At 41.4% G+C, this 18,425-nt stretch overlaps 1 protein-coding gene across 1 annotated transcript in view; it reads left to right on the top strand.

Annotated features, from left to right (window-relative positions):
- FNBP1 (formin binding protein 1) overlaps positions 1–18,425 on the top strand; it is a 73,991-nt gene that overhangs the window by 19,734 nt on the left and 35,832 nt on the right. Inside the window, exons 5-6 of the mRNA XM_014942813.1 lie at positions 5,739–5,801; positions 6,637–6,741. Coding sequence (XP_014798299.1) covers positions 5,739–5,801; positions 6,637–6,741 — 168 coding nt within the window. The remainder of the gene's footprint in view (positions 1–5,738; positions 5,802–6,636; positions 6,742–18,425) is intronic.

The following is an 18,425-nucleotide window of genomic DNA, read 5'->3' as shown; positions in this document are numbered from 1 at the left end:
GTGCAGGCGTGAGGGGGACAGCAGAACACAGCCCTGTCAAGTACACAATGGGTTTTTCCCTCTTGTATTTTGGATGTGCCTCGAGGTCTCTGTGTGTTTGGACCCCAGCTGGGCTTTGTCCTGCAGAGGTACAGAGAGACATTGCTGCCTTCTAGAAATTCCAAACTAATGGCAGAGCAGGTAGTAGGAAAAGAGAGACAGTGAAAAGAAGTGAGTCGACAGAGTTGAAGTTGATGAGATTCAAACTGAACTTTCCCCAGCTCTCATCCTGTGATTTCCAGCTTACTGCCCCGTGAATGGTGTTAGAAGTATTTAGTTTTAATCTAAGGGTATAAAAATTAAACGTTAATAAGTAGTTGCCAGTACCTATTTGGTAGGTACATGTTAAGAATAATGTTCACACGGAAGGCTCCAAAGGAGAAGGGGGTTATGCCAGAATATTAAGAAGTAGCACTGATGAACATGTGCAAAGATAGTCGTGTTTTGTGTCAACGTTCACAGGACTGTCTTAGGCTACTCTTGTTACAAATGAGAGCGATAAGACCTCAAGAGCATGTTGCTATTCTTGGAAACAAAGATTTCTTCTCAGGAGACAGTTTCCTGTCTTTGCAGCAAAACATTTGATGAGGTTTTTCTGCAAATTGAGCTGAGAAAATTGAGGAAAAAATAATGTTCTCTAATTTCCATCTCTGGGATGCTTTAATCACCGGCCGTTATTTTAGGAATGACTCGTAAGAAAAATGGAGATAGCAAGTTCTACACTGTTAGGGCTGTGTTTATGTTGGCTGTCAATACGAGCTGAGAGTGACAGTTAGAGAAGTCAAAGGTAACTGTTTTTTCACTGTTATATTATCTAGTTTGAAAACAGACAAGAGAATGAAGCAGCCTTGTCATACATCTCTTTTTTGAAAATGCTTAAATAAGATGTTGTCAGATGAACCATACACTATGCATATAAATTAAGATTAGGAATGAAGCAGCCTTGTCATACATCTCTTTTGAAAATGCTTAAATAGGATGTTGTCAGATGAACCATATACTATGCATATAAATTAAGATTATTTTTCTGACTGTTTCTAGTATTAGCAGATTTTAGATAGGCAAATCTTAAGTTTAACCATGTAATCAATTGCTGGTTACTTCATTTAGAAAAACACAGCTGGCTGTATCTTAAATGTTTCATGTGGTCAGTTTTTGATCCAGCATGAGCAGCCCTGTTGTCACACTGACAGTCTACATGGTTCAGACAATTCTTTCATTTAAAACTACCCGGGAACTCCTCAGAAAAATTATTGAACTGTGTTGTCCTTTGTAAGATGTTTTTAACTATGCCTTGCCTTTCTACTACTCCTCTCAGAAGGTCAGAAAGAAGATAAGAGTCATCTTCTAACAAGCTTTTGTTGTCTGCTGTGTGGCTACGCAAACCCTATTGCATACCAAGAAAGTCTTGCCAAAATCCCCCACTGCTGCTCATTGTAATGGGGCTGGCAGTAACAGGCGCTGGATTGTAGGTACCTCCCTCCCTGTGCCCAGGGTTTTGATCAACCCCTGGTGAAATCTGAGCCTGACAAAAGTCAATGAGAGTTTTGTCTTTGCACAGCAGCCAGGATTTCTCCCCAGCTGTTAGGATCACAGTCAGCGTGGTAATGAGGAGAGCACACCGCTTGGTATGACTTGGTTTAAAAAGGAAGAAACTCACACATACGGTGTGTCTGTATGTGGATTTCCTGCTCTTCCTAAAACTCTTCTTCCTCTCCTGTAGCTGAATATTCCTTATTTCCTGCTCTTCCTAAAACTCTTCTTCCTTGAATATTCCTGCAGCTGGGAGCTTTAAGAATATATTGAATGTTTTCTAACAGTTGATCTAATCCAGAGTCTTCATATAAGCAACTTAATACTGTGCTGAAAATGTCCCAGTCTTAATAAATCTCCTAAGATCACATAAAACTTAGATTATTGGGTCTTATCCTGTGAGTGGATGGAGGTGTCCAGTCAAAACATGGCCAGTTACGGGTTGTTCAGAGCACCCTGCAGCATCTGAACTGCATTGGGCTTTAATACACAGGAAAAAGGGACAGTTGTGGTCATGTAGCCAGTACATGACCTGTAACGCTACTATGTTTTAAGTTATTTAGTAGGTCTAATACCTGAATAAAAGGTTTTTCAGGGAAATCTCAAAGTTGGCATGGTGATTGCTAAAAGGTGATTTAGGGAGATCAACTATTGAATGCTAATAAAAGCAAAACTTCCACTTTACTGTGTTACTAATGTATGTTTTGAATGCTGTGGGTATGGCCAAAAAGTCTGGAGGAAATCATGCATGTGAACAACCAGCACCGCTGCTGCAAACGCCTCACTGGCACACTTGAAGTGTGATTCATTGCTTCCGTATCTTGCTCATAATCTGGGGTTTTTAAATAGAAAGCCTGTTCAGGGTACTTGAGTTTGGGCACTCGGTTTGGGGAAAAATAAAACATTCTATATTGTATCAGCTGCTCTAAATTTGTCGCTCTGTGCTGCTGAAATGCATGTGACTAATTGAGAATGGTAGTTTTCAGTATCATTTGCTAAATCATTTGTCGTGTTCCCATTTGCTGAATCATCCGGTGTAGAATAATCAATTATTTCATTTGATTATAATTTCTTTCTTAAATTAGAACGTGCATTTTGAAACCTTATCAAGGAAGAGTTTATCTTAAAGTTATTTTTGGTTTTTTTTTTTTTTTTGGGGGGGGGGGGGGGGGGAGGGCTAATAGACACTTGCTATTTAAGAAGATTGTGAAGTAAAGGAAATGAGTTTGCGGAAGTTGAAGGTAGTTCAGGGTTTGAGGAAACTGGAGGCTTCCTGTATGACTTCAAGCAGATCACTAAACCGTACTGCCTCAATTTTCTTACCCATAAAATGGGGGCAGTGAAGAAATACGGGTCGTTAGAAGGCACCACTTAGTTGTTTTCTATGAAAATGCATTTTTACAAGGCAGAAATCAATCCTTGGAGGGCAAAAGCTTTGTAAAAGTAGAAGTGCTGTCAATGTGTATTACATCTGTTCTCATGCATAGCTTTATCTCATGCAAGGATATATATACGGGATAAGGCAATGAGAATTGAGGGGTTTAAATATATTTAGGAAATGGTTGAACTAGAAAAAGCAAAATTGTGGTGAAATCTCCAAAATGTCCTACACTTGTATTTATCAAACTGTCTCTTGACATCAGTTCCTCTGTGTCACGATTTAATGGTCTTCAGTAATGCTCATTTTACATCGCAGTTCTCCGTTTCTGTGAAAGAGCTGCTCAAAACAATAACAACAAAAAAAAGCAAAATGTAGTAAAATCTGCACAACATGCAGCCTTACTCAGGCTTACTGTGTCTTTCATATGTACTTCCAGCAGCTTGTAGAGTTTATTTTACAGAGAAGATAACTTGGGAATAACAGGGATGGCTTGTGCAAAATGAAAATTACGTTGTTGAGTAACTACAAAGTGGTTTAAAAATCCAAGCTCAGGGCAGTCCTGTTATCTGATACGCTTTTGATTCCAAGTTCACCCTTCAGCCCCTATATGCAATTGTGTTCTGTTAAATTAACCCAACGTGTTGTTTTCCTGAGGTTTTTGGGTCATTGACAGTATTAGGTTTCACGCAGACCAGCTACTCCCAAATCAGTCCCTTCCTATGCTGCTCCGGCAAACTCGGAGGCGGAGAAGAGGGAATCGTGGAGGCAGGGGGTGCAGAATGAAGACAGCCAAGTAATTCTGCAAAAGATAATTCGTGAATTCCATGCTCATTAGCAAAATGTTGAAAAATGTAGTGTTAAATTACAGTTGTTCCTTGGGACTGTTTTCCTAAACTCCGATTACAAAAGGAAGCCCGAAAGGAGGAGGGATCCAGAGCCCCCTGGCAGGGCAGATGCAGTGTCTGTCACACGCAGAGTTGAAAGGAAATGGGGATCTACAAAAGGAACTGAAACCCGCTTGGAGCCTTTCCCCACTGCAGTTTTACAGTTCTGTCTGGAGTTTTTTAATGTCATGATGCAGTGACTGTGTGTTTGGAGGCGCCCAGCGTGGCGGGCAGGGGGCTGAACGGCTCCAGTACCATCAGGGTTCACGGCTGTCCCTGAGCACCCTGAGATGGCTGGATCCGAGCCTCTCTTCTCTGCTTTGGGAATTTCTGTGCAGAGATAAACCCTCTGCAGAAAGTTAAGGCTACAGAGTGTCCCTGTGTTCATCTCTGAGCATCGCTCCTCCACAGCCAGCGTTGGGGACCACAGGGAGTACTGTCCAGAGCACTCGGGATATTGCGGCGGTGTTCTTTCTCGCAGACAAGTTGAAGGTTGTTGTGATCATTTTTTAATCACTGCAAACCTATTGGACAAGGCATGACAAAATTGCATTTTGGGGGCTTTTTGCTGGTGTGTCTGGTGGCGCCAGAAAGGCAGGCGGGCAGCACATTTGCTCCAGAAACCTGCCTCTCTCAAAGAGGAAAATGCCAGTTGTTTTAGTGGAAGATGCAGGAAGCCAAGTAGCTGCCAATTTATAAAGTGCTCGCAGGCACATTTTTCTAACTTTGGCAGCTTGTGGCAGGCTACTGTTCCGAAATTGGAGCTTTTCTACCCTAATAGACTGTTGATATCATATTGCTTAAGATCTAGCTAATGTCTGATTATGCACGGGCCTGAGAATGCCTGAACACCAGTGAGCTGCAGTTGGATTATCTGGCAGTATCAGACCTTTATTTTTCAAGTTTACTGCATGAAACTGTACCCCGTATTTGAATAAAACATCCTAAATTGCCTGTAAATAACACAGCAGAAAAGCATCTCTCTTCCTATTTGGAGTTTGCTGTATTATTTATTTTACAAGGTGGTTTGTAAGAGGAGCAGTCACTTGGGGGCTGCGTTATCGTCCTATTTAGAGCCGGGTCATTGACTTACGCAATGATCTTGATGGAATTGCTTATCCTGAGGAAAAGGGAGGCATATGGAAGATGGAGGGGGTAATATCTAAAGCATATTAGATTCTCTGGTGAAGAGCATTGTGTAAGGACTAAGAATGGTTAATTAAACCAACGGCAATTAAGAGTCTTGCTCCAAAAGGCGTGTCAGGAGATGATCCCTGTCATTTAGTATATAGCTGATACCTTGCATTTAAAACTTCTGTAACACCTTAGTGTTGGGGAGTGGGAGAGGCAGGTTTTTTGGAGGAACCCAAAGAATTGAATACTTCTCAAGAAATGAACAGCTGCCCTCGCACACACAGCCAGTGACAAGAAGAACAGGGTTTTATGTTGAGCCTGAATGAAAATCAGGACAAACATCAGTTGTTAGAATGTGCCAATCAAGGGCATCTTGGTAAATTCCATGTCGAGAGAGATTTTAATTTAGAGCTAGTGTTCAGTCAGTAACCAAAGAAATACTCTTCAGATAAAAGTGCTTCAGATCTCGTGATATGGGAAACCAATAATTACGAGATACAGTGAACAATGCAAGGTAGAATTGCTAAAGGGATTAATTAGCCTTAGTCTAACTAACCACTATAATTGATGCAAATATACATCTGCAGCCTGCTGAGACATTAGATAGTCATCATACACCTGCTCAGCTTCCCAGTGTTGCAGAACACAGCTGTCAGAATCATTTCTGTTTTGTTTTGGTTTTTTTTTTCTGGAACTCCTTGAGCATAATTGACTGCTGCTTCTTTTGTTGTTCAAAATGTTTTCTTTTTTTCTTTTTTTCTAAACAGCACTTCCACGATGGCAGAAAGGCACAACAACATATTGAAACTTGCTGGAAACAACTTGAAGCAGTAAGTGGAAGTTTCCTCAGATGTGACATTTAAGTCATATTTATACTGTTTTCATAGAGATGGTTCCAAACATTGTATTTGGAAAAAGAAGGGGGTATGGATAAAAGCTATAGAAATGGGATTTTTAAAACTCTACTGTCTTAAATAAACTGGTAGACATGAGAAAGTCTGTTTTCATAGTACATCTGGCTTTCTGTGGGATGTGTGCCTTATCACAAGGAGTATCATTTGATATGACTTGAGAAGTGTGCTCAGGGTGGCTGGAAATGCAGGGTCCCTAAGGCTCCTACTCAGATATTCCACTGTGAGCTGAATGGCTTCATACTGCCTGAATAAACTTAATGGGACTGTCTCTTGAGTGAGGTGCTATTTCTCAAAAGTAAATACATTGGAATCGTTCATGTGCTGAATGAAAAGTGAGACTGTAAGTAGAGGAGAGGATAAAGAAAGGGGACATCAATAGCCAAAAGTCCTACTTCCAATTGCATGAATCTTAGTAACTCCCTTGTGCGTTATAAAAATGAGGGAGTTAAGTGCTGGAAGGAAGTGATTTGTTTTACTAGAGCAGAAAAGATGCTAACAGGGAAAATCACTGAAATGCTAGTGCTGTTGATAGAATCAAGCTGCCTGAAGAGAACAGAACAAAAAAATGTATTTCTGGTAACCTTGTTTCTTGAAATTCTTTAGTATGGAAATGTATTCCAATGTAAACAAGTGAGTCCTAAAATCTGACAGTTGTTACAGCAGATCACTTTAGGGGCAGGTATTGATTTTAGGCAGATTTTGGTATCATGTTTCTTTCCCATAATGAAGGCTTCTTTTTTTTGCTTTTCAGAGTAAAAGGCGGTTTGAACGTGATTGCAAAGAAGCTGATCGAGCACAGCAGTATTTTGAGAAAATGGATGCTGACATCAATGTTACAAAAGCCGATGTTGAGAAGGTAAAGGAGAGGGGGGAGAGACTGTTTGTAAACATGGGTGTGATCGGTTTAGTTCCTCAATCCCCCTGGTAGGATAAAACCTCTGAGGCTTAACGCCTCGCTTAAGTCAGTTGGTAGGTTAATTAAAAATAAGGAGATCCCTGCAGAGACATGTACTTGCATAAAAAAATTTAAAGGGATACAGTCGGTTTTCTGAGTTTAACATAGCTGCCATGGCTCTAAATGAGTTTGTGTAAGATCAGTTTTAACTAACCCCCTAGATCCTGTGGCAGTCAGGCTGTGAGGGCTCCTGGGGGGTGCTTGCAGTTGCCACACGCTGTTGGAACTAAACTTCTTGCTTTTTGAGCAACACTTTGAAGACATCCCCATGTTATTGCTTGCCATGAAGTATTACCAGGGTGGTTGTTTGTGGTCCCAGGAAGTCCAGTGATGTTCCTGTAACTTAAGGAAGCAACAGAGGGGGAGAAAGTGTGTTTAAATGTCTTCTCTTTTTGGTGTTAAATATCTGGTCAGGAGATACAGTAACGTAAAATAGAAACACCACGTTACAGTGTGTAAAGGCAGTTTTGTCTTGTCTGAGTTTGATTCATATAAATAGAAAATAGCCGGAACATTTGAAAAGGTTTGTTTCTTTAAACAAAGAGGGAAACAAAAAAAGCAAGGGAAACAAAAAGCTAAAGCTTCAAATATACCAAACGCTTTGTTGCAGGGACAAGAAAGGAAACTGAATTATAGGTAAGGAACCTTCTCTAGTCCAAGATAGCCCTTGTGAAATGTAGCTCTTGCTCCTCAAGAGGTCTGCCTCATTCTATTCTTAGTTCAGTGCAGGGAAGCTGTCAAATACAAATTTTTCTTTACATCTGTGGGACCTTAAGCTGTTTCTAGTATGCATCACGGAGCTTGCGTAGCAGAGAGCATCAAGGATGCTGTTAGAAATGAGAACAGTAAAAGTGCTATTGCATATCAACAGAAAAAATTCCTCTGTGGTCTCGAAATTTGTTTGGCTATTAGTTGTAAATTCACCATGTGGATCTGATCCTTTGTTGCCCCCTGCATTTGCTGGGGCACTTTACAGATGAGCGCATCTACAGGGTGGTTTAAGATGTAACACCACATGTGGGTTTTTCTGACAGAGGGGGATCATCTCTGCTTTATCTATATAAAGTGATTTTAAAATGGTTTTTTTTTTTCCATAGATAAAATTAGGACTTGCCCTAGATTTTTTTTTTTTCAAAGCTGAGGCCATGTCAAAAGGATACAGAGACATGATTTACTATTTGAAAGAGAGGGTTGAAACTCCCTGTTCCTACATCCCTTTCTAAGGCTGGCCTTTTTTGGTCTGAGTGAAAGGCTGCATATTGGTGCCATATCAATCTGATGGTATTAGGTAAATTCTGGGAAGTAATCCCTGCTCTGGTGCTCTTTCCCTGTAAACTGAAGCAGAAAGACTTCCCTTCTAAATTCCTCTAGCTTTTTAGTGTATGTATTTGTAAATTATTTATTGCAGAATGAGACTCAGTGGTAACTTGAAAGAAAGAAGATAAATCTGTTGCAGTTATGCGTGGTGGCCAATCTCAGGAGAAGGCATTAGTCGACTTTCCAGTCAGTCAGCGGGGTAGATGGGGAAGGAAAAGGTTATCAAAACGAGTGGAATGTGAAATAATATTACTGAACAGAGAGAACAGTGTTTTCCAAGTGCATGTGTTAAGCCGGGTTCATCCATGTCAGGCTGTGAATAATGCCTTTTCTTTGCTTCCCTCTGCCCGTGTGACTGGGCCCGTTCTTGCGTAACTCCCCAGTGCAAAATAGGACATTGTTTAACCCAGTGCTGCTCTTGGGGCTGCTCTCGCTGACTCGCTCCGGAGAGATGCAGGAACTGCTCAGCTTGAAATAAAGCAATATGGTGACTTTTACCTCCTCTTGTAGCTGTTCTGATCTCTTCTTGCCCCTTATGGCTTGGCTGCTGCACTCCTGCTCCCAAAAAATCTCCCTGGCCAGGGAAGCAGACAGTTGGGCTGTGTTTGGAGCCAATGCTTTTCACTTTGGCAGAACAAGGTGCTCTTCAAGCAATGGGATCGCTTGCCCTCGTTTCTTCAGCTTGAGATTGACACCTTGGCTACTTTAGCTTGTACCTGCAAATGTGAGCAGACACTAGAGCTATTTTTTGCATCATGCATTATAGAGCAATGGAATTAAAATTCTGCAGTGATCACGATGACACTTACAATCAAAAGAATATATAGAAGCAATTCCCTAATGCATCTAATGCTAAGCTGTACAAGGCACTGAAACGCTTGCATCCCTCAATGTTTCCAAAAAATCTCCCTGGCCAGGGAAGCAGACAGTTGGGCTGTGTTTGGAGCCAATGCTTTTCACTTTGGCAGAACAAGGTGCTCTTCAAGCAATGGGATCGCTTGCCCTCGTTTCTTCAGCTTGAGATTGACACCTTGGCTACTTTAGCTTGTACCTGCAAATGTGAGCAGACACTAGAGCTATTTTTTGCATCATGCATTATAGAGCAATGGAATTAAAATTCTGCAGTGATCACGATGACACTTACAATCAAAAGAATATATAGAAGCAATTCCCTAATGCATCTAATGCTAAGCTGTACAAGGCACTGAAACGCTTGCATCCCTCAATGTTTCAGTCGTTGTAGCCTTTGACAAACTGTAGCAGGAAATTCTGTGACAGAGCTGCCAGATACCAGCACTCAACACGGCCTTGCCTGAGGTATTAGAGTTTGCTAGCATTCAGTAACCAGAATAGTGGCAGAGAAGCAAATTAAGAGTTACTTTCCTCCTTATTTCTCCAGGACTGTTTCAAGAAGGGCTTCAGATGTGTGCTTAGAGGCATGGCCAGATGTGCAGTGTCTGTATCTTGCACCTAGGTCCAAACTCCTTCTGTAGGACCAGCTCAGGTTCAATACTCAGCAAACACATGCCTGCTGTACCACTGCTGTGGCCATGATGGGCTTCATCATCTCGTCAGCAGGCCAGTCTGGGAGCTAACTGATCTCAGAGAGAGCAGGGTGTTTAGCTTTGTTGCCTCCTATCTCCTTTTTTGGTGGTAGGAACACGGAGGAAAAGGCTGTGTTCAGTCTCTGCAATGGTCCCAGTCTTTATGGAGGAATCAAAGAAGAGCAGATTAGGGCCCCTGAGCTCCCTCCATGTGTTTGCACTGAGCCTCTGCATTACCAGCAGCCGACATTTGCAGAGGGATGTTTAAGAGTCAACACCAAGTGCAATTTGGCACAGAGGTTTTGTCAGCTCAGTTCAGCAGAGTCGGGGTAAGAAGCTTCCTGTGTGGCAGAGAGCTGTGCTGTGAAAATATCCCCGTAAACTAAAAGGGTCCAAGGCGTGCTGCTGATGCCGGGAAGCCTTGCAGGTATCTCTGGAAGCCTTAGCTTTGTTTGGATCGCAGGGGGATGTGTGCTTTAAAGCACTTCTCTTTCAAAACCCACAGTGGAGCTGCTTCAGTTTTTTGACCATTTGGGGAAATGGTGTCTGTCACCAGCGCCCAGGCAGTGGACATATAAGGAAGCGCTCTATTGTCTGTTCCTTCTCTTTAGAGCTGCAATCACTAAAAAGCTGACATCTTTATGGGATAATGTGGTACCCAGTGGTGCCTTTGCAGACTTCTGGCAATTAAAAAAATAAAATAAAATATATAAATCAGCTGGCTTTTCTAAAGGTTTATTTTCAAAGCAGACTTCTCAGGCTCTGTTTCTAAAGAGAGGTCAACCATGGGAAAGGCTGGATGCTTTGCCTCCTGATCTGCTGAGCATTTGAGGTACTTGGTGTCAGGCAGGATCTGTCCCTTTGCTGAAGAGCAGCATGGTCATATGTTGGTGTCCTTGGCAATGACCCTGCCAGAAAACAAGTTCAGCTCTGAGCAGTAACAAATGAGCTGTGCACGAGTTCCCAGAACTGCTGTCCTGAAGTCGAGGCTCATCACCTTGTTCTGAGTTTTGTTCTTGTTGGGTTAGGAGGGTTCTTCCACCTTGAGTGGTTTTGAGATAAATGTAAATGTGTTGTGGATTTAGAAAGTAGTTTAGTAGTAGATTTAGAAAGACATAAAGTGCAAATTTGACCTTAATTCTCAGAAGTCAAGAAGCTTATGATACTGCTTAAAACATGGGGTGGGTATTTTGTTTTGCTGTGGGTTTTAGACTGACTCGTCTCTAGTCTTCAGCCCCCAACTAGAAAGGATGAGCTTGTATTAAGATTTTATTTGTATCCTGTAACATTCTTTTCTGGGGCAGTGGGGTTTTCCTACGGAATCTGCTTTCTTACCTGCTTACAGTTGCTTGAGCTTGTTGCAAGTCAACTGTCAGTTTGAAATCAAAATGACTCTAAAATTATCCAAATTTATTATTACAGAATTAGCATTCCATTCCTTCCTCTCTTCTCTTCTTACCTGCTTACAGTTGCTTGAGCTTGTTACAAGTCAACTGTCAGTCTGAAATCAAAATGACTAAAATTATCCAAATTTATTACTACAGAATTATCATTCCATTCCTTCCTCTCTTCTCGGCCCAGTCCTATGTCATATCTAAAACCAAAAGAAATGATGGTGATGACTCTTTTCCTGTGCTGAGGTATTTAGGAGTTTGAGGTGTACTGGCCTGTTTGTTTGTTTTTGTTTTATTTTTGAAGTGGAGAAACTGAGGGAAATAGAAGTAGTCTCGAGTTCATTGAAATCCCTAGGAGCTTTCCCCAGGGCTTTGTGACTTTCAAATCAGGTTATGTCTGCTGTATTCGAGCTTTTTGGAGTCCCAAAATAGCTTAAGATTTGCATAAAGGCATAAAACCTCATAATACAATATCAACATGGCATTAATTTTCTGGTCTGTAAATATAGAGAGATACTGATGTTTCATACTTGAAGTTTCATTTTCTCTTTTCTAATGCCACATTCCCTGGGTGCTCCCCTTCCCTTTCATTGCAACGCAAAGAGTCTGTATTTCCCTCCTTACCCACAGAAGCCATGTCCTATGTCCTCTTATGTTGCTTTGGGTAGCTGTCAGCTGAATCACTGGCAAAGTCTTACTGACCAGAGATGTAGAAATACTGCTATTTAGAAGGATTCTTGGAATAAGTTGATCTTCCAGCCTGTGCAAACCCAGTTAGGCTGTCAGGTGGTAAACTGCTTTTCCAGCCTGCGGGCTGCTGCGCTGCTGGATGCAAATCTCTTCATTAAGAATTTACACATCCTCAGAATGAAGGGTTCACTGAGCTCTTTTGACTTGGGCTCTGGAGAAATCTCTGATCTCCATTTCTGTGCTATCACCCCGCACACAGCGTTTACAGCGTGCTTTGTCGAACAGCCGCTGAGTCCCAACGGAGACGGATGCAGCCTGAAACCCCACAGAGAACCCAGAGAGCAGCATCTCCAGCTCAGTGCTGCTGCAGCCTGCGTCACTCGGGTCTTAATCAATTAAGACTGTCAGCAGTAAACTCTGCAGCATAACCTGAGATGGTGGGTGCCTGCCTTCTGCAGACCATACCTACTTAATGGGCCTCATTTTTCAGTAGATGCTGCCCTGTGACAGTGCATCCCTCTTTCTGCCCACCTTGGGGCATAATGAGCTTCTCAGCATTTTGGAAAATGTAGCATTAGGAGGTAGGCAAGCCCTAGAGTGTTCATGTCATTATTAGAGTGAATACTTACTGCAGTAAATAGTTCCAGAAGCTTTGCTTTTCCTATATCTTGCTGTGAATTTATAAAATGCAGCAGTGAAATACACAGGCAAGGTGTATAAGGCTCTCTGTGTAAGAACATAGTGGAAGAGGGCCTGGCCTGTGCATTTCTTAATTTGAGAGTTAGATATTGCATAAGACCTTTCACGTGCTCTCTGCGTGGTGGTGAGTTTTACATCCTTCAATTAAGCGGCTGCTTTTCTCTTGCTCCCCAGATGGAGCTGGCAGAGACCTTCTGCGTCTTTGCTTGTGACGTGGGTCAAATTTCCCATCAATTCAAGTCCAGTCTTTTCTTGGTAACGTGATTTAAGGCCATTAGATTTGCACTAACGTTATTTCTCTGGGTTGTGCAGACCCTAATACCCTTCCTGAACTGCTTCCTTCCTAAGGGATGATGTAGTGTGTGAACAGGGGAGTCCCTCAGGACAGGCACTTGCATTTCTGGAAGAGTAAACCTTGTTTACAACCTGCCGTCTGTGACGCTGTATGTAACAGCTGTTTCCCTTTTGCAACCATGACTAATTTAGGAACTTTGATTTCTAGTCAATAAAGAGTTAATGACTGCAGCAGGAGTGCCTGGAAAACTTAATAAATATCTGTATATAACCCGTGCACACACTGTAGTTGGTGTTAAGAGATCAATGAACAGAAACACCAGTCAATTTTAGTGTAAGGTAAGGAAATCCATGTTAATTTAAATTTCCTCTGAGCAGTGCTCCTGCAGCAATGCTCTTCCCTAGCAATTTCACCGAGTTTTGTAACAACACAACTCCTCTGGGAGGCAGATTACAGGAGCATAGAGGGAGGGGAAAATAGGTGTGAGGGGGAGGCTTAAGAGCAACTCCTGAATTAAGGATCAACTGGAGTTTGAATCAGAAGTGTAATAGAACCAGTGCTCTTAGCTAATGCAGAGCAATTAGTTCATGCTGCACAGCTGGAAAGGTTGTTTACAGTCATTCTGTCAAAATGTTACAACATATTTCTTCACCTGTTTAAGATCTAAGGGAAAATAAAACAGAGACTTCAGAATTTACTTACTATTTGTAAGTTGTTCAGTTTACATGAAGGTACTGTACCCTTAAAGTTTGTTTTTAAGGTTAGTAAATTCATCCTGGTAACTTTCTTCAACCCTGACTATCCATTCTGCATTGGCTGTGTTTGTAAATTCTTTCTTGGAGAGAGATGACTAGAACCGTGCCCAGTATTCAAAGTATGAGCTAAGCAATCTATTAGACAGCCCTGAAATAATTTCCATTATTTATATTCAATACTTAACATTTATATACTGCAGAATTTAATTGCTAACAACTAAACAGATCTCCAGAAATCATTTAAACATTGTTGGTCACTGCTCCGAATACATCTTTTCTTGTTACCTCCTCCTCCAGCCCACACAACCTTCCACCTCATTCTTTTCTAGTGAACTTTTGTGAGGTGTCCTCATGGAACTGCCTTTCTCCGAGCTGTGTGGCAGTTGGCTGGATGCTAGCAGGGATCTGCTGTTTGGTCATCCAAAGAATTTGAATATTTAGTGTTTGTGGCATGAGGCAGGAGGCAGACTTTTGGGTTGAAGGCAGTTATTTCTCTCGGGCCTCGGAGCAAAGCGCTGAGAGATGCTGCTCTGGCTCGTGGCACGGTGGCTCTTGCTGCTGTTCTGAATTCTTAGAGAGTGGTCCTTCTCTTACCCAGCATTTAGATGGCTCTGAACACTTGGCAGACTGAATTGAAGTGATTGATTGGATGCAATAGAAAAGCAAAAACGAGACACTTGTTTTCTAACTGGGCAATACAGCACTCAGACTTGTGCAAAGGAGTCTGTGGCAGAACTGAAGTCCAGAGTCAGGCATCTGAAGTCTTGGGCTCATTCACTTAAGTAAAAATTCAAGTAACTTCTAGCTGTTGGACTCCATTAATCAGCAAACAACTGTGCCTTTAGTCATGCTGCAGGACTGGTCATATGAGTACAGGACTGACACAGGTGAGTCCTTCGTGCAATATGAATTTTTTTAAAATTTTTTTCAATAGTGCAATTGTGACCAGAGCAATTCAAGAGCTGTCCTAGAGCCTCATGCATTGTGCTTACTGGATTACTCTCCCAGTTCCATTAATTTGGTCCCTCTTTCTCGTTAGAGCTTCAGTATCTTTTGTTGCTGTAGTATATCTTATATGTACTAATATAGTATATATTAATAGTCTGGCAGAATTATGTGGAATGCAACTGCACTAGATAACAGTTCCCAAGATCTGGTGATGAAGATTATTTTTTTTTTTTCCATCACTGTCAGCAGTTAGCTCATTTGTGTATTATATTCAGCCAAAGGATTTCAAGGATCCAAAGATTCTCAGATTTTTTCCCCACCTCTTCTAATGTGAAAAGTAAGGTTTTTTTCTCTTTGCATTTTTCCTGTTTGTTATTTTGCATCCCCCATTCTACTTTCTTACTTTCAGGAAAGGAAATTTCAGAACTTTTTTTCTGCTTGCCTGCACGGAGAGACCAAACTGGTTAGTGTAAAATAGTAAACAATGGAGCTTGATTAGGAGGCTGTGTAAATCAAAGCCTGGAATCCTGGCAGTGTTTTGAAGTCCGTGGCAGAATTCCCACTGTTATTAATGATTCTGCTAACGCTGCCAGCGTTGCTGCTACCAAGAGGCGCCCCGTTGCTGCTCGTGCTGGTGCCCTCTCACAATGTGAGGTTTTTCTGGGGAGGGAGGACCAGAGCCTGCAGCTGAAAAATCTGTGAGCAATTGAAAGCATTCCTGAAATTGGTGAAGTGTTTCTGAGTCTGCCTTTATCATTAAGTTATTTTGAAGGGACTGGGTAGTTGAGAGGGGGCGGGAGTGATTTTTTTTATTTTTTTTTTTTGCGTGTGTGTTTGCATTTTAGTCTGATCTGATCTTGGATTTACCAAAGACGGATCTATTTTGGCAGGCAGTGGCCTGGCAATGATGCATCTCACATGCTGTCTGGGTTTAAAAAAAAAATAAAGGCGAGGGGGGAGAACTGGAAAAAAAGAAAGAAGAAAGAAAACTACACCAAAGTTTTGACTGGAAACTCTGCCATTCTGGACAAGAGCAACTGCTGAGAAGTTGAACTGTTCCACTTAGTGTGGATCAGCTGAATAGAAGCCAAAGCTTTTTTCTGCCCTTTTCAGTTATTCATATCACTCCCACCATAACAGCCTGGAGGAGCAGCATTTTTTGTCTGTGTAAACCCAGAAGACAGTGTGTCTATTGACCCTCTTGCTGTTTCTGGAATGTGTCTTAGAAAATTGTTCTCAGCAAAATATCCTTCATTCTTTTCTGTATTGGAGACTGAAATGGCAGAAAGTGTACTTCAGTGAATTTTAAAAAAATTCTCCTACACTTAATCATCAGTTGCCTTTCACATTGAACCAGATTTTGAGGGGAGAAGGTGTCTGCAAGTAATGCTGGACAAGGATTTGTTTTTTGAGTTCTCTAAGAGGCAGCATGGAATGGATAGCAGCTTACTCATGTTTTCTCACACTTTCAGGATCAACAGTGCCCATCATAAAGATGTCCATATCCCCTTTCTCTGTTAATTTCTCCTTTTCTGACCGCTGATCAAAGGCACCAAGTACTAGGACTGATTTCAGATCAGTATATGAAGCTTTACTGGTTCTGCATGTTTGCAAGGACTATGGAGAACTTTCCCTGTTTATAATTCTGTTGTCTCATCCTGATACGCAGTGATTACTTCATTTGCATCACATCAATGAACTGCAGGGTTTTTCAAGCAGGTGATGAGTAGGTTCAGACTAAATATATCCCCTTAACATGGGTGACTTCAGAGTAGAAGCATTGCCGGGTTAACTTTCTTCCGATTTCATATTTTAAAGGGGAAAGAAATACTTCTGTAACTATTCATGACTTCAGTCATGAAAGATTTTAGAGCATCCATGTCCCACCCTGGTATCCATCAGTGAGCTCAAACCTGCCATCTCTAGATTCCTGGTAGAGTAATTTAAATGTCTGGGACTAACTTTTGATGCTGTTTGAAAGTCTGGTTTTTGCAGCTCAGTGGTTAGGTAGAAAATCTGCAGGAAATCGTGGTTAAAACAATCTTGAGAGAATAATGTTTGGTTTTTTCCTGTTACCTTGTAGAATAGATAGAAGCCATAGTGCCTGTTGCCAGTTCATATGGCTGTTGAGTTTAGTGTTGTTTTTCACATAAGGTAAGTGCTCTTGAGGCTTGATGATTTTTTTTTTTTAATATTTTTTTTTAAAAGCACTGAAGACAGCCACAGTTCAGCACTTTGAAAGATATTACTGCCCTGCAGTTAGCTGCTGCCCTGCATTCTCCCCCATCAGCTAGCAAGCCTGTCTAAAGGAAGGAAAAAAGTTTGGGTTTGATTATGTTTAATGGCAATTCTGTGAGAGAAGAGGTCAGAACATAATAAACCTTACCTGCTGCTAGTGTGCTTTTAATTAGTTCAGTATATCAGAGCTGCACTTCCTTCACCTAGAGTTCTCTTTCAGAGTTAGTTATAGAAAACACTCCTCTGGTGGGACTGTGTATAAAGCCAATTGCTGTGGCAGTGGAAGCCTGAAGTTTGAGGTTAATGGTGCTGCAGATCCTGGGCTCTCGTTCATCCTGGGCAGTGCTTTTCTTGATGAGACTGGCATTGGCACCTGTGACCTTTTGGTTTTGTTGCTGCCCTGTGAGTTCAGAGAAGAACTGCCTTAAAACCAGGCTTGGGAGAAGGGGCAATACGTCTACACAGTGTGCACCTTTCTTTGGGGACAAAATGATGTTCCAAAGGTATCTTCTGGGAGGAAGGGTGCAAAATCTGTGGTTTTTTTTTTTGCAAATGTGTGCAGAAGCACATATCTGCAAGCAAACTGCTTTTCTCCCCACAAATCCCTCACATCTATATACCCTTTTCTGCTTTTTCATGATGCTAAAAGGTGACCTCATTCCTTCTTCCTTTCAAGATGGGGAGGGAATCTTTTGTTACATTATGACTACCTAACCTTGACATCTCTTACAGCCGAGTAACCCGGCCATCTGTAGATCTGGATTGTGGTTTCACATGTGGGGCTGCAAACATGAGCTCTTCCTCAGGCATCCCTGCCCAGTTAAAGGAAAGAGGATTGTTGACTGAAAGCTGCATCACAGCATCATCCTCTTATATCTGAAGTCATGGTCTGCTTTTCCAGAGACCATGATTTCCAAAGCCTTTCCTCCTGAAAATACTGTTCAGAGCAAATATTTTAACATTAACTCTAAGAAGCCCCCAAAACCCCTTCTCTAAAGCTGTTTGCATGCTCAAGTGAGCAGTAAAGAAGGCAAAAATTTATTTTCTGTAAAGCTGAACTATAAATTACTCCTGAAATAGCTCCTCTGACTCTGTGCAGCTCCAGGCCACTGCATCCATTACTCTGAATGTGGAACTTAACGTCATCAACTCCTTTTTATCAGCCTGTGCTTCAGCAGAGAACAGGAACCTAGCTATAAAATATAATTCTGTTAATACTAGAAGCAATAATGTTAGAGTAAATGACATACTAAAATGAAGTAATAAAAAAAAATCTAGACTTTTTTTATATATTTTTATTTTAAGAACCAAAATACCTCATTGGAAAAATATTTAAACTGTTTGAAGCTTGCCAAATGCATTAAATGGCCAGGAGAAAGAAAACATCACTGGGGCGCTCAGACAAAAATTCTTGGTTTTTGGAACGTGCCCAGTTTTACTTACTCATCTGCTGCCCCCTTTTATTTGGGGCCAGTTAAGATCATTTTGGAAACGGAGCATCGACTCCTGTGTACATCCTGCTCGGAGTTACTTTGCTCACACCCAGCCCATGGAAATGGACTCTGGCTTAATGTTTGCTGGGTCTGCCTGGAAATGGGTAATAATGGATTTCTTGTTTTTCTGCTTCAACAATAAGAGTCAAGGGACAAATTCCTGAGTTGTGCTATTTAAAAAAAAAAAAAAAAATTAAAAAAAAAAAAAAAAA

Source organism: Calidris pugnax, unplaced genomic scaffold (assembly GCF_001431845.1).
Source record: "Calidris pugnax isolate Ruff unplaced genomic scaffold, ASM143184v1 scaffold102, whole genome shotgun sequence".
NCBI classification, from domain to species: Eukaryota; Metazoa; Chordata; class Aves; order Charadriiformes; family Scolopacidae; genus Calidris; species Calidris pugnax.
This window is presented reverse-complemented; position numbering and strand designations above follow the sequence as displayed.